This window comes from Equus przewalskii, chromosome 11, assembly GCF_037783145.1.
Source record: "Equus przewalskii isolate Varuska chromosome 11, EquPr2, whole genome shotgun sequence".
In the NCBI taxonomy this organism is placed as follows: Eukaryota; Metazoa; Chordata; class Mammalia; order Perissodactyla; family Equidae; genus Equus; species Equus przewalskii.
The window spans coordinates 20,902,716-20,919,772 of NC_091841.1; the positions used below are offsets into that span (position 1 = coordinate 20,902,716).

At 36.1% G+C, this 17,057-nt stretch overlaps 2 protein-coding genes across 2 annotated transcripts; both read right to left on the bottom strand.

Annotated features, from left to right (window-relative positions):
* Positions 1–304: 304 nt before the first annotated feature.
* LOC103556898 (olfactory receptor 5AN1-like) lies at positions 305–1,243 on the bottom strand. Its single transcript, XM_070566059.1, has one exon. It carries the CDS (start codon positions 1,241–1,243, stop codon positions 305–307), a length of 939 nt encoding a protein of 312 aa, XP_070422160.1.
* A 9,809-nt stretch (positions 1,244–11,052) lies between these two features.
* LOC103545087 (olfactory receptor 5AN6-like) lies at positions 11,053–12,015 on the bottom strand. The gene has a single exon (XM_008511824.2). The coding sequence runs from the start codon at positions 12,013–12,015 to the stop codon at positions 11,053–11,055; it is 963 nt and encodes a 320-aa protein (XP_008510046.2).
* Between the last annotated feature and the right edge of the window lie 5,042 nt (positions 12,016–17,057).

A 17,057-nucleotide genomic window follows, 5' to 3' on the forward strand; every position in this document is an offset into this window, starting at 1 on the left:
AAGCAAAAAGAAGCAACAAACTTCTAAACCTGGATGTTTCACAAATACTTGCAGATAGATTAATAAATGATGAGGCCACTCTTCCTGTAGGGCAAAAAAAATGAACCTCTAGCTCTTAAAGATATAGAGTTTGTGTGACATCGAGTCAACTGTTGATTCATTTTGGCCTATTATCTGTGTCAAATTAAGCCGTCTTTGTCCAAAGGTAGTATTAATTTTGTTATAGTGCATTAGTGTGCATATTATTGTGTGTTAAGGTGATTCTTACAGGACAAATTGATCAGAAATCTCATAATCTGTGACCTCAGCAATACTTTCCCTTCTTTTGCAACCTCTTCAAGGCATCTTTGATTTCTTTGTTCCTCAGACTATAAATCAAGGGATTCAACATGGGAATCACCACAGTGTAGAAGACTGATGCAAATCTGTCAAAGCTGGAGGAACCGCCAGAGCTGGAACTCAAGTAGACAAAGATACTTGAGGAATAGGAGAGGGTCACTGCTGTCAGGTGAGAAGCACAGGTGCTGAAAGCCTTGGACCTGCCTTTAGCTGAAGTGATCTTCATAATGGAGATGACAATACAGCCATAAGATATCATGATAATTGAGACATTTATTATCCCAAAGATCACTATTAATACCGCAGTCATGAGTTGTACAAAGAAAGTGTCAGTGCAGGACAGGACTAACAGTTGTGGCATGTCACAGAAGAAGTGGTTGATGACATTAGACCCACAGAATTGGAGCTGATGTATGGCACACAATTGGGTTATAGAAGCAGAGAATCCAGCCATATAGCACCCCAGTACCATCTGAACACAGAGGGTGGGTGACATGATGGATGAATAGAGAAGTGGATTACAAATGGCAGCATATCGGTCATAAGCCATGGCTGTCATGAGACAAGACTCACTCAGACCCATCGTTGAAAAGACCAAGTCCTGAATAAGACAGCCCACAAAGGTGATAGTTTGCTGCTCCTGGAAGAAGTTGAAGAGCATCTTGGGGACTGTGGAAGTCGCATAGCAGATATCAATGAAGGCAAGATTACAGAGGAAGAAGTACATGGGCCTGTGTAAGTGCGAATCCATCCTTATTAACATGATGAGGCACAAGTTCCAAGTCAGAGTCATAATGTAGATCAACAGGAATACAGCAAAGAGCACTGCTGTGATTCTGGGAAAATCTGAGAAACCCAATAGGATGAAATAGGTGATCTCTGTAATATTTCTTTCCTCAATCATTGGTTTGGTGCTCCTAAAATCAGAAAATAGATAAGAGAATGCATTGTGAACTCAGGTGAAATAACAGAATTACAGTTCTCATATGTGCCATGTTTTTCCTCCATTGAGCACTGAAAACAGGGGAATGTTTCATTGTCCTGTGTAAAGGCCCTAGCTATTCATCTTGAATGTCAAAAAGTGCCTTCTCAGTGCTTCAGTTATCAATTATTTCATGAGGTCTCACGAAAATTCAAAAGATGTTGAAAAAGTTAGTTGACAACTTTTTCAAAGGCAATAGAATTTCCGTGATTATTACATATGATAGAAATGATTGATTAAAATAATAAGTTTTTAGGACCCAGGCCCGTGGCCTAGTGGTTAAAGTTCCACGTGTTCCGTTACAGCAGCCTGGGTTCGTGGCTTCTGATCCTGGGTGTGGCCCTACTCCACTCACCAGACATGCTGTGGAGGTGTCCCATGTATGAAAAAATTAGAGGAAGACTGTCACAGATGTTAGCTCAGGGCTAATCCTGAAACAAAAAGAGGAGGATTGGCAATGGTTATTCGCTTAGGGCTAACTCTCCACAAAAAATTTTTTTAAAATAATAAAATTTTTAAAGGACCTCTGATAATTCAATGTATAACTGAAACATACAACCTAGAAAAACTGAATCAGGAAGAAACAGAAAATCTAAACAGACTAATAATAAGTAAGGAGATTGAATCAGCACTCAAGAGCCCCCCAAAAAAGAAAAGCCCAGGTTTTATGGTGAATTTACCAAACATATAAATAAGAATTAACACCAATCCTTCTCAAATGCTTCCAAAAAATTGAAGAGGAAGGAGCACTTGCAAACTCATTTTATCACGCCAGCATTGATACCAAAGCCAGACAAAGGACATTGCAAGAAAAGGAAACTACAGGGAAATATCCTAGTGAATACAGGTTTAAAAATTCTCAACAAAATACTAACAAACAGAATTGAGCAGCACATAAAAAGGATCATACACCATGATCAAGAAGATTTCATTCCTAGGATGCAAGGATAGTTCAATATACACAAATAAATGTGATAATCACATTAATAGAATGAAATATAAAAATCATATAATCCTCACTAGAGGTAAAAAACATATGACAAAATTTAACACCCGTTCACGATAAAAATTCTCAACAATTTAGATATAGAAGAAACTTAACATAATAAAGGCCATATATAACAAGCCCATATCTAACATCATACACAGTGGTGAATGGTTGAAAACTTTTTTTCTAAGATCAGGAATAAGACAAAGGTGACCACTCTCATTACTCCTATTCAACACGGTACTAGATCATAGCCAGTGCAATCAGGTAAAATGTAAATAAATAAAAGGCATCCGAAGTGGAAAGAAAGAAATAAAATTGTGTGTATTTGCAGGTGACATGATCTTATACATAGAAAATACTAAAAATTCCACCAAAAAACTGTTAGATCTAATCAATGAATTTGGTAAAGTTGCAGGACACAAGTGAACATTCCATATACTCACACGAATTATCAGAAAAAGAAATGAAGAAAATAACCCCATTTACAGTAGCTTCAAAAACAATAGAATTTAGGAAGAAATTTAACCAAGAACGTGAACGATCTCTACATTGAACACAATAAGACATTGACAAAAGAAATTGAAAAATACACAAGTAAGGGAAAGGTATTTCATGTTTATGAATTGGAAGAATTAACTTTGTTGAAATATCTATACTACCCAAAGCCATCTATAGATTTGATGGAACCTCTATGAAGATTCCAATGTCATTTTATCATGTAAATAGAAAAAATAATCTGAAAATTTGTATGGACACATGAAAGTCTCTGAATAGACAAAACAATCCTGAAAAATAAGAACAAAACTTACAAAGAGGAATTGCGCCTCCTTATTTCAAACTATATTGCAAAGCTATAGTAATCAAAACAGTATGGTACTGACATAAAAACAGACACATAGAACAATGGAACAGATTCGAGAGCCCAGAAATGAAAACCATACATATACAGTCAACTAAGATTTGACAAGGGAGCCTAAAATACTCAATGGAAAGACACAGTATCTTCAATAGATGGTGCTGTGAAAATTGTATATTCACATGCAAAAGCATGAAACTAGATCCCAATCTTACACCACTCACAAAAATAAAATCAAAATGAATTAAAGATTTAAATGTAAGACTGGTAAACAAAAAACTCTGAGAAGAAAACACAGGGAGAAAACATCTGGACATGTATTGGCAATGATATGTTGGATATCACACCTAAAGCACAAACAAAAATATCAAAAATAAACAAAACGGATTATATTAAACTGGACCTGAATAGATATTTTTCCAAAAAATACAACCAAATGGCCAATGGATATATGAGGCTCAACATCACTAACTATCAGGGAATTTCAAATCAAAACCACAATAAAATATCACCTCACACATGTTGGAATGGTTATCATCAAAAGACAAGAGATAATAACTGCTCGCAAGAATGTGGAAAAAAGGGAACCATGTGCACTGCTGTGAGAATGTACATTGGTACAGTTACTATGGAAAACAGTATGGAGTTTCCTCAAAAATTAAAAATAAACGTACCATATGATCCAACAATTCCACCTCTGGGTATATATCCAAAGGAAATGATATCACTGTCCCCATAAAATATCTTCACTCCCATGTTTATTGCAATATTATTTATAATAGCCAGGACATTGAAACAATCTAAATGTCTATTGAGAAATGAATGAAGAAGTAATTTCATATATACATAAATAATATAACATTTAAATGCATAAATATGTATAAATAACCTAAATAATAAGAATAATAATGGAATATTAGGCATAAAAAAGAAGGAAATCCTGGCATTTGCAACAATCTAGATAGACCTTATGGGCATTATGCTAAATGAGATCAGTCAGACAAAGAAAGACAAATACTGAATGATCTCTCTGTATATAGAATCTAAAAACAAAACCAATCTCATAGAAACAAGGATGAGATTCGTGATTGCCAGAGGCAGGGAGTGGAAAGTGGAGGAATTGATCAAAAGGTAGTCAAAAGGTAGAAATTTCCAGTTATAGGATAAATAAGTTCTGGGAATATAATGTACAGCATGATAAGAATAGTTAACAATGATGTATTGTATATTTGAAAGTTGCTAAGAGAGCAGATCTCAAAAAATCTCATAATAAGGAAGAAAATTTTAACTGTGAGGTGCTGGATGTCAATAAATCTTATCATGGTAATCATTTTACAATATATACATATACTAAATCATTATGTTGTACACTTTATATTTATACAATGTTATATGTCAATTATATCTCAATGAAACTAGAAAACAAGAGTTTTAGTTCTGATACCCTGTGACTCTATGAACTTGTCCTAGTGGCTTAAACACACTACGTATGATCTACTCACAACAAAGTGAGGACAAGAGCTCCTGAACTATAAGGTTAATGGGAGTGTTATATGAGGAAATTTATATCATTGCTTAGCACACAATCTGGTACACTGTAATGGTTCAACAGATATTGTCTATTACTATCATTGACCTTTTACAGATAACCATGAATGACAGTCATAACCATGAATAGGAATGCCAGGGTTGCTAGAGTTTTATGGGTTAATTTGGGGAAATTCCTGAGACATCATCAGCCCTGTAGGTAGTCAGGCATCATTACCTCTGGGCAAGTGTAGATTCAGACCTAGTGTCCAGGCAAGTCAAACCACCTGGAACCGTAAAAACACAAACAACAAATGATTTTCTGTTTGGTTTGCTTGATTTCAAATACATTTGGGTCAACTGACAACCAGCATAAAGTTATGATGAGACTTCATGTCAAGAAAGAGTCAAAGTAAATATTTCAATTCCCAAATGCAACAAAGGTATATTTCATATATTTGTTAATACAGTCAGCATGTTAGAGCACACAACCAGATTCATAACATGTAACAGCTATTGGCTATGCTCCATACTCAAACTAATCTTCCTTCAGATGAAAGAGTAAATCAATAATAACAGCCAAGAAAAAGATTAATAATTAGGAAGACCTAGACTTAGATATTAAAAAATATTATAAACTTTGATAATTCGTTATTTTTGTAAAAATAGATGTGTCATAAGAACAAATTGAATTTAATAAATAAATTTAAATATTGGTAAGAATTTAATATGTGATAAAGTTAGTATTTTAAATTAATAGAAAAAGGATAAACTCTGTCCTAAATGGTCTATGAGACTCGGCCCACTATTAGGAAAAAGCATTAGAGGAATAAATAGATATTCATTTAGATAATCTTGGGATGGGAAATAAATTTCTAAACTATAATGCCAATCCAGAAATATAACAGAAACAATATGATATAACAATTTAAACTTGGTTATGGCTGAAAAGCCCACTTAAACAAAAAATTTTGAAATACAATTGATAAACTAGGAAATATAGTCACAAAATATAAAAAAGCCAATGTTGCAATGCCTTTAATGTGAAAAGCATAAATCAGTGAGGGATGGGCACTCGCATATACTGCTGACTTCTACACAAAATGGTTCTACCTTTCTTCAGGAAAAAATTTACTTTATGTAATCCATCTCTCCTTCTCTCTGTCTGTCTCTCTCACACACAGACACAGACACACACACACACTCACCCATGTGAGTTAATTGCAACTGTCAAAAGTAATGATTTTGATTTTGTTCTTTAGAATAATCTGCATTTTTCAATTTTCTACAACTCATATATATAATAAAAAGTTATTAAGATTTAGAAATCCTTAATAGTTATCACAGAGAGAGCAAAAGAGGGAGAGGGAAAAGGAGAATGGTGGGGAGAGAGAATGAGAGAATTTACAGAGAGAGAAAGAGAGAGAAAGAATGACACAAAGAATAGACTTTGACTTTCCTGACTTTTAGCTACTGGCCCTGTGACCCTTAGCAAGTTATTAACCTCTCTGTGCCTCAATTGCCTCATCTATAAAAGGGGCTAATAATACTTAACATTTCATTGGGTTGTTGCAGGAATTGAATGACATAAATGGCTTAAAACAGTAAGGACTCAATACATGTTAGCAGTTTCATTCCTGTCTGTGAAAAGAAAATAAGGCAGAACTAATAGTGAAGCATCAAGGAGCTCTTCATAAAATTATTTCCTAAATTAGATGGCCTCTAAGCCTAGATTCAAGAATACCACTCATAAGTGATTGTATTTATTTCTATCTTGTGTTTTTCCATTGTCTCTCACTCAGCTCGATTGTATTCTCATGGCGCCACTTTTTATGTTGCCCCACCAGGTCCTCTTGAGATGATGATATTCACTATTTACAAAACATGATCTAGTGGAGATGTTTCCCTGTTTCATGATAAGTGTCTCATTTCCTAATACTTACGTAACTCTATAAATATGTATTGAATACATTATTTTTGGAGTGAAACTAAAAATATCTTATTTTTGTTTCATTTCAATTATATTTTATGAATGTTGAAATCTTTCTGTTTACTCTTAGAATAGTGCTGCCAATAGGATTTATCAGATATTTTATCCAAGATGAATTAGATTCAATGAAAATGTTTTGAAATAACAACTCTCGCACACAACATCCCTGAAATACCAACATAATTGATCAATTCAGGGAAAATAAGTCAAACTTTTGATCAAAAAATTGCATTAAAATTCTTTGCTTTCTTACTACATTCTAGTAACAGAGGTAGCCATAACTAAATGTATTCCAAAAAACAGTGAGGAGTTGTGGATTGTTTTACTTTTGCATGACAAAATTTATCCTAAAAATCTATGTTTTTAAAATTTAGTAAGCTAGAGGAAAAGAAACAAAATTCTGAATATACTCATTCTCTTTGATTAATTTTTTGCATGTGTTCACCATCTCCCAAGACAGTTTGTAGAAGAAAAGGTGATTGATGTAAATATTTGTTGGAGACATTACTGTGGGGATACAGCAAATCAAAACATTTTCCAAATCTCATCTACAAAGGCTATGACCATTTGCAACTTTGTACAGTGCATAAAATTGGGTTAAGAAAGCGAAGAATGTTGCTGAATGAAGAAGAGTGTAGTGAAAGGATAAAGGGGAGAGTTAGACCAACACTACCTGTGCTTGGAATGGGGCATCTCTTATATCTGTGTCATCCAGGCAAGTGTCTCCAGCTCTCCAGGGCTTGCAAAGATGGCAATGGACAGCTATTTGTAGTATTTCAAAAGACCAATAGAATTATACATGAATACTTTGTCATATCTTTATGAAATGACCAGCTTGACTTTTGCTACCCAGAAATTTGGAGTCAAAGGTATGCACTGAAATGGAAATCAAAGTAATTATTATTATACAAAAGCAGAACCTCCAAGAGAAAAATTAAATTATACTGGATAAAGTTGGGTAACATAGGTAAGCATGTTTTATCTTCATTCTCCTGAAATTCATCAAATTAATATCTTTGATTCAGTGCTCAATTATTAACTTATACAGTGTGTTAAGCTTTACAGACATTGTCTCATTAGATTATAGATAATGCCGTTATCCACAATTTACAGGTAAAAAACAGATATTAACAAAGTGAAAAATCATAAACTTAAGAAATTGGGAACTAGAACTCAACATCTGTCCCTCACCACAGAGTGATACCTGACATTTTTGTTTAGGAATTATTCTTTTCACTGAAGTTCAGAGAATTTGAGTAAGGAGAAAGAGAATCCAAGGAAGAGCCCTGAGTGGAGGGTTTAGAAGTGTGAAAGAGGGAAGAATTAAAGAATGGGAGAGACTGAGGACCATAATCTTGCTCCATGTAGGTCCTGTAGGAAGAATCACACAAATATTGAGAAAGAACAGAATCCACTCTCTCTATAAATCTTGCCCTATGACCTTGACCCAAATCCCCCAGAAAGACAGAATTCGTCCCAAAGGTTGAAATTGCTTATTTCTTTCCCAAAGAAATTTTCCAGGTGGGCCCTATTACACTCCAAGATGGGTGCTTTTGGTCATGAAATTGGCTGTCCACTCACAGTCAGAGAGATGCCCACAATTGGAGATCCTCTTAAACGTCATATTAGAGCAGAGTTGAAAGGAGAAAGACAATTGTGGAGAAAACTCTCCAGAATACTTGCTCTCTGGAGTCACAGTTGTCATGGGGTTTTTCCCCTGATAATTTCACACCCCACTTTGCCATGTCCCTTCTGAATCAATTCCCCACATCCCCATGGTCCTATTATGATCTCATGATTACAGCTTTTCTTTTAACAAAGTTGGAGTCATTTCAGCCGGAAAGGACCTAGAGATCATTTAGTCTAATACCATCAATTTCCGGGTGAGGATCTGAAGCCAGCGAAACTAAGAGATTTGCCCAAGATGACACAGCTGGCTGGTAATACAGCTTTATAACAACAAATGAGATAAATAAACACTTTAGATTAGAAATGTTTACAAAGCACTTCCATTTTGGATATACATATTTTCTTAACTCCCTGACCTGAATCAATCATCACAGCAGTGCTGTGAGGCAGACATGGCTGATTTCCTACTCATCAGTGAGGAAATCAAGGCAATATGGAATACAATAAAACTAATTCATGACAAAGCCACAACTTCTCGTGGTTACAACCATGGGCATTCATATCAGCCAATCTGGGTTGAACGCCAGCTTTCCACTCGCTGGTTGTGTGACCTTCAGCAAATTAACCTTTCCAAGCCTCAGTATTATCACCAATAAAATAGGGCTGATAGTGGTAGCTACTTCATAGAGCAAGTAGCTCTTCATAGAATGAAATCAGATAATGCTTATAAAGCGTTAATTGCACTTTGAAATAAGCAGTGTGTCTTCTATTAATAGTAGGTTTAATTCATGTGTTCTGAATTGGACTTCTTTCCAACATATTATGCAGTATTACTAATACTTCATTAAAAATATCTACTTAGAATCATTCCTACAATCTTTTCCAGTCTTTTTTTTTAGATGAAGCTCATCTACCCTGCCATTACTAGGGATACTGAGAAGTTTTTAGGAAGGTCTCATTCTTGGTTTAATCTACTTCAGCTAACTTCTAAGGAGAAAGAAGTGGGTGGAGCAGTGGATTAATTATGTAATTTAACTGTTGTTAATAGGCTAGCAGTCATATATTCCCCCTGGTAAGGACCATAATAATTTAAGGCTTTATTTTATTTATTTATTTTATTAAAGATTGGCACCTGAGCTAACATCTGTTGTCAATCTTCTTTTTTCATTTTTTTCCCCTTCTTATTCTCCCCAAAGCCCCGCAGTACATAGTTGTATATTATAGTTGTGAGTGCTTCTGGTTGTGCTATGTGGGACACCACCTCAGCATGGCTTAACAAGCAGTGCCATGTCCACGCCCAGGATCCAAACTGGCAAAAGCCTGGACCACCAAAGCAGAGTGCGAGAACTTAACCACTCAGCCACGGGACTGACCTCTAATTTAAGCTTTTAAATTGAACAGATTCTTAAGACAGTTCTAAAGATATAACACTAAAGGTATAGAATTTGGGTGCCATGGCCAAGCAATGGAGGACATGAGTCTGGTCAGTAAGAACCATTTATGTTCCACAAATGACACACTGTGAGATTCTACATGGATTTTTGCTGCACTGGGAAGAACGTGGCAGACCTCAATATGCCTAAAGTTTCTATCTGTAAAATGGGGATAATTTCTCACCTGCCAACTTTCACATGTTAATAGAAAAAAGTCACATCTATGCAATGTAACTAATGAAGCTTAAAGTATTACAAAATATTAATGCAATAAACATGAAAGTGTATAAACTCATCTGAAAAAGATCTCTTTTTAAGTTTTCTTTAAATTCTCTTGGTTGGACTCTGATTTTCCATGGCACCCCCAAGTCTGGTGGCTCTGCTGTTCCTTGCTCACACTTAAGTCCCTGGAATTCCTGGGGGGCTCAGATCTCTGGGACTTGGACTTTGCCTTTCTAGACAAACCAGGACAGCCTTCATTACTGAGTTTTGCATGATCTCTGGGATGGCTACTATGGGAAGCTACCTGTGCCCATAAATTGATGACTTTGACTTCTTTCTAACCTCTGAGAATCTCCCCAACTCTTGAGCTTAAAAGTTCCCCTTCTTACTACCATTACTTTCTCCTATCCATTTTCACAATTCTCTGCATAAGAAGGCTTGAGGAGTAAGATGGAGGGAACAGGGTTATTTGGGAATAAAGCCAGATCGATCTTTCTCCCTCTTTTCTCCTTTTTTTTCCCTCTCCTCTCCACCTCTCTGCTCCTCTTCCTTCCCATCTGGTCTTCTCTCTCTCTCTTTCTGTGTCCCTTCTTCTCAAACTCACTCTCTCTGTTTAGGATTGAGTAAAAAGTTTTCATTGTAAAATTACTTTTAATTTTCACATATTTAATGTTATACATTACATTATTTTATTTTGTTGAAATATAAACAAATGATTAATAATTAAAAATAAATAAAAGACATTTAAAAATTATAGAAGAAAGAACCATCTGTGTAGCTTCCTAGGATCTTGTCCATTCTCTATATATAATATCAGTCAGAATTTCTGTTCTAAAAACATAGGGTTTATGTACCTGGGTATAATCATGAAAACATGGCTTTTTAACTGAATTCAATGCTGGTGATGCTGCCTCAGACAGTTCACTTGGTAGTGCAGCTAAACATAATGGCACCAGGAATCAAGGAGCCTAGTTTTCATTTATTATCTCTACCTAGCTATTCTTCCAACCTACAAAAGATCAGTTACATATTCTTACCCATGTTTTCCATATTGGGGAAATAACACCTGCAAAAATATTGTTCTTAATGGGGCAAATGTGTTGCCCTCTTTATCACCCTCTTGAGGGCCTCTTTGATCTCCTTGTTCCTCAGACTATAGATAAGAGGGTTTAACATGGGGATGAGGACAACGTAGAACACTGACAGCACCTTGTCCTGCTTCTCATTGTGGCTAGAGCTACGATGCAGATACACAGAGAAGCCTGTGCCATAGAATATCGTGACAACTGCCAGATGGGAGGCACAGGTATTGAAGGCCTTGGCACTACCTTTGACTGAGGATATTTTCAGGATGGAAGCTGCAATGAAAGCATAGGATAAGAGGATAACAAGGAAAGAACTAAACCCAACAAAAATAGATTCCATAAAAAGAATCATTTGGCTGATGAAGGGATTGGAACAAGACAGGGAAATGATATGGGTTATGTCACAGAAGAAATTTGGAATGGTATTGGGCCCACAGTAGTACAGATGAAAGCAAGAGACCGTTTGAATTATGCTACCAAGGAATCCAGTCCCATAGGTCCAAGCAACCATCTTCTGACAGAGGCTGGGAGACATAACGGCTGAGTACTGCAGAGGCCTACCAATAGCAACATATCTGTCATAGGCCATGGTGGCCAACAGGCAGCACTCAGCATGAGCCATCCAAGACCCAACAAAGTACTGAGTGGCACAGGTAATGAATGAAATCACTTTTTCCTCTTTTAGGAAGTCTGAAAGCATCCTTGGGGTGGCAGAAGAAGAATAGCACATGTCTATAAATGACAGGAAACTGAGGAAAAAGTACATAGGTGTGTGCAGTTGGGAGTCCATCCTGATAAGGATGATGAGACCCAGGTTCCAGATGAGAGTCACAAGGTAGATCACTAGGAAGATTGGAAAGAGCATAAGCTGCACCTCTTTTTTGTCTGAGAGTCCCAGGAGAACAAACATGACCACAAAAGTCTCATTTCTATCCTCTTCCATGGGCCTGTGTGGTACCATCTGCTGAAAAAATGATGAGCGAACGAAATGGATTCATTTGCAATAAAACAAAGTGAACTACTTTTATTCCTTTATAGTCCGCAGCTGATTAAATACACATTGTGATTACCAATTTTGATTTTTCTGTCTTCCATGTGTAATCACCAAACTCAACTGAAAATTTCCCTTGCATAAAATTATCATACTTCTTGGAGACAGAAGACTGTAAATGGATATCATTAGTACATTATCCTCTAAAGTATATTAATTTCATGTTTTCCCATTCTAGATTTTACAGATATGTGAATATTGGCAATAGTCTAAATTAGGAAAATACTGTTATCTCTTAATATGATGAAACAGAATGACTCTGATAATATCAGCCATGGCTCGACATTAATTCAATGCTGGAAGAAGACCCTGAATAATGCTCGGCCTCATATGTCAAATGAGGATGTCGAAGTAGGTGCTCTTTAAAATCTCGTTGAGAACTAATATTCAATTAATCTGTAATCCAGGAAGGTAGGCAATTCTATAACTGCCTTTCTGTTTTTATAAAGCCTAGAGAGATACAAGAATAAGGTAATGGGATGGTGGGGAGAGTCACACACTAAGAAACAGCTTGGAAATGAATGTGACTTAACCAGCTTTTGGCTCTAGAAAGGCTCCTGAGAAGTTAGATAAGAGAAGGTTGAAAGAGCCACTGTGCTTCCTTCCTTGCAGGTGTAGATTTGTCCTTCCTCAAACTCAAATTATCTAAGAGGGTGATTCTTGATCTTCTTTAGGTCAGTGATATGTCTGAAAATGTTGGAAAATCTGGACCCTTTACCCAGAAAACTGCAACCGCTTACCACCTTTGCATACGGTTTCATTGGATTTTCAAGCCTCAAGTCCATTCATGGTGCACAGGTTAAGACTTCTCCTAGAAAGTAGAGTGACTTGAACTGATCTGTAAGAGTTTGGATGCTTAGGCAAAGGACATGGGGATTAGCAAACTGAGCCAGGATTTCTGGAAATTCTTTCTCTTTTCCTCACTGGAGCGAGTTCAGGGAAGACAAGCATGATGTCTTCAGGACAAATGTTAAATAAACAAAAAAATATATTTACCTCGGGCATTGTATGCCATCTTCAAGATGCAACAGCTGTCATCTCTCCAGATGGTCATAGAACATCTCCCAACACAAACGCTTTTATTCAGATGAACTCAAACTAGAAAGAAAATCATGGGAAGCCATGCAAGGTATAAAATAGATGTCAAGTGTTGCCTGGAAGTTGCGTATATGGGTAAAAGTAGAAATCTTGGAGATTTCCCTGCAGAAAAGCTATGGAATTAATGGAATAAAATATGTCTATGAACTACAAATTAGACATCCAGAGTATCCTCCTTCTCCCCAACCATTTCCCAGCCTCTTATTTCCAAAAATGAATGAAAATAGAAAATCCCCACAGAAGTATGAGGCTACAGTTTGAGAAGTAAGGTAGAAGAATTCTTTTCTCACAATGGCATCAGTTATTGCTTCATGACACATTTTTAAAGAACTATTCTGAAAGTATTAAGAAATTAATTAGAAAAGAAAATCAAGATTTGCCACCAATATGGAAGGAGAAATGGTAGCAGACAATGTATTTATCATCCTAGACTTAGGAGTGTTTCTGTCCACACTGAGACTGAAAGGAGGGAGAATTTTGTGAGAAGAAAGCAGAAAATTGTATTATTCATCATCACCATCATCATAACCAACAATCATGACAACAAAAAGATTTATTAAGCAGCTATGATATGTACTGATCTTCTCCATCTACTCATGGAGATATTTACAGCTTCCTCTAATGTTCATTCATTCAAGTGGTAGCCTTAAGTCTGATCTACCAAACACAGACCATACTCTGAAAATTTCCTCTATATTTCTGTTATATCCTTCTGGAACCCCAATTAGATGTATGTTGAGTCTTTTTGCTCTACCTTCCACATCACCGAGACATGCATTATTTGTATTTCTCTACTGTGTTCTGTTTAGTTTTTAAGATCTCTCTTCCAGCAAATTCACTCTAAGTTGTGCTAATTGTCTGTTTAATTCACCCATTGAATTTTAAATTCCAATCATAATATTTTATTTTCTCTCTACAGGTTGCACTTTGTTCTTTACCCAAATAGCCAGCTTTGAAAGTCTCTTATTGTTCCATCATACTTTCAGTAGTATCCTTTACTTAAACATTTTAAACATACTTAGTTAAATTATTATTTTCTAATAATATAAATACATAGTTTTGCAAATCTCCTTATATAGTTTGATGTTATTGCTCGCTGTTGCTCAGATGGCTTGCTTATTTGTGTGCTCAGTGATTTTTTAATCTTAAGTTCAAGTTTCTTTAAAATTTATCTGTGAGATCATTGATACTTGAGTTTAAAATGTATTCTTTCAGAAATAATCTATATTACTTTTCTCAGATCCTTTGGGGGCAACACCAGCTCAGAATCTCTTTAAATGAAAATTTTGAATAGTTTCTTTTGCAGAGCATCACAATAGTGATTATATTTAGACTGTATATCTACCAAAGTAGATGGATGAGTTAAAAAAATATCAGAGGAGGAATTGTCATCAGCATCATAGCAACAAAAGACATTTCTCCTTTTTGTCCTGCTTTAGTAATAATGAATTGAACATCTATCCAAGAACAAAAACTCCTTTGTGTGGATTGTAATATTCAGCATCGTATACCAAGGGACTCAGGAGGAATCTTGCCAACCTATGCACCCAGTAATAGGCAGACAGACCTCATTACGGGCTACCAAGCCAGCAGGAACCAGGGAACTTGCACCAACACATCTTGGCCACAGTCAGGGAAAGCCTGGAGAGTACTGACTTGGGCAGACAGCCATGAATGAGAGAGACTTTGTGGAAGCCCAGTCTTGCTGGGTGAGGATTCCAGCACACTATTGGAGAAGAAAAAAGTATAAATTTGGTCTCAGTGGAGACAATGAGAGGAGAATTCCCAGCACCATCCTCTGCTCAAACAAGACTGTACAAGCTAAACTATTCAGCAGAGGCAAACTCTTCTGTAGGGATAAGAGAATAGTGAGTAAGTTCCCAGGCTAACTTGGTTGTGCTGGATGCAGCTGGAGAAACCTATTTCTCTCCAGAACTACGTAGACAACAGAGGCGAGTAGTCTATGACTGTAAGGAGAAGGGAGATGAGAAAGGAGTGAATAAAATCAAAGTACAGTAAAAGGGGATAATTCGTGCTGACTGCACTCAGAATTTCAGCAGAAAGTCTACCCCTGTGGTACTCTAGGAGTACCTCACCATAAGACTTCCCAACCGGATCCATGGGAAAACCCACCTCCCAGTGGTAAATCACACCTTTCCCCACTCTGCAGCTGGCTCCTTGTCACTTTTTGAGAGCAGCAGTGAGAATAAATCTGGTAAGCTGAATGCTCTTGGAAAAACAGACCTGCATCTGTGGACAAAGGAGAAACCACAAACATGGGCTGTAGTGCCACATACTGGAAAACAAAAAAGAGATTTTAGGTAGCCAGGCTTGTTAGTGGTAAGAACCAGAGAAAACACAATAGCTTACGAATTATTGCTCCTAAAAGAGGGAGCAAGAAGAGTGGAGCACGTGTACCCATATAAAGGCAGAGAAAAACTCAGATATAACATCACAAATGACTGTATAACCTACCTGAGGCAAATAGTAAAGGTTTAAGGAGATGTCTACTACTTCAAATGCTAAAGTAATAACACAAACTTATAAGAAACATGAAATATCAAGAAAATGTTTCAACACCTGAAAATAACAATAATTCTCCAAGAAACAACCTGAAAGGCACAAAATTTTGTGACCTAGCTGATGAAGATTTTAAAGTAGCTGTTTTGAACAAACTCAATGAACTACAAGAAAACTCAGAAAAACAATTCAAGGAGATCAGGAAAAAAAATGAACAAAATGAGATACTCACCAAAAAGATAGAAATTATAAAAATGAACCAAACAGAAATTGTGACACTGAAGAATTTGAGTAATGAACTGAACAATGGAATAGTGAGCATCAGCAGTAGAGTAGAGCAAATGGAAGGCAGAGAAGTGAGCTAGAGGACAGGAAGTTTAAAATACTGCAGTTAGAGCAGAGCAAAGAAAAAAGAATGAAAAAGAGAGAAGAAAGCCTACATAATCCATGGGATTTCATCAAAACAAAATTAGAATAACTGAGGTTCAGAAGGAAAATAGATGGAGAAGTGGGTAGAAATGTTATTTAAAGAAATAATCATGGGAACTTCCAAAACCTGAGGAGAGATTTAAACATCCAAGATCAAAAAAGTAACAGATCACCCTACTATATCATGCCAAAAGAACTTCTCCAAGACACATTATAATAAAACTGTCAAAAGTCAAAGAAAAAAGAGAAAAACAACCAAGGAAAAAAGATTGTAACCTACAAACGAACCTCCATTATGAACCCTCAACAATTTTCTCAGCAGACATCCTACAGCCAGGTGAGAGTGGAATGATATAGTCAGTGTTGAAAGAAAAAACTGCCAGGCAAGAATATTCTATCCTACAAAGTTATATTTCATATAGGAAGGAGAAATAGACTTTCCTAGAAACACAAAAGCTGAGGTTGCTCATCACCACAAGACCTGCTTTGCAAAAAAATGCTGAAAGGACTTTTTAAAGCCTAAACAAAATGACATCAACGTGACATGAAAACGTATGAAAGCATAAACATAGTGATAAAGGTAAATACATAGATACATACAAAACTTCAATTCTGTAATAGCATGATGTTTTAACCACTTCAATATAGTATAAATGTTAAAAATGAAGAACATTAAAAGTAACTATAGCTACTATAATATATTAAATACACAATATAAAAAGAGGTAATGTAATGACAAAATATAAAAGTGGAGAGTAAAAGGGTAGAGCTTTTGGAGACAATTGAAGTTAAGTTGCTATCAGCTTAAAATGAACTGCTTTCTCTATGAGATGCTTATATCAGCCTCATGGTAATCACAAAACAAAAATCTGGAATAGATTCAAAAAAGACAAAGAAAAGCAAAC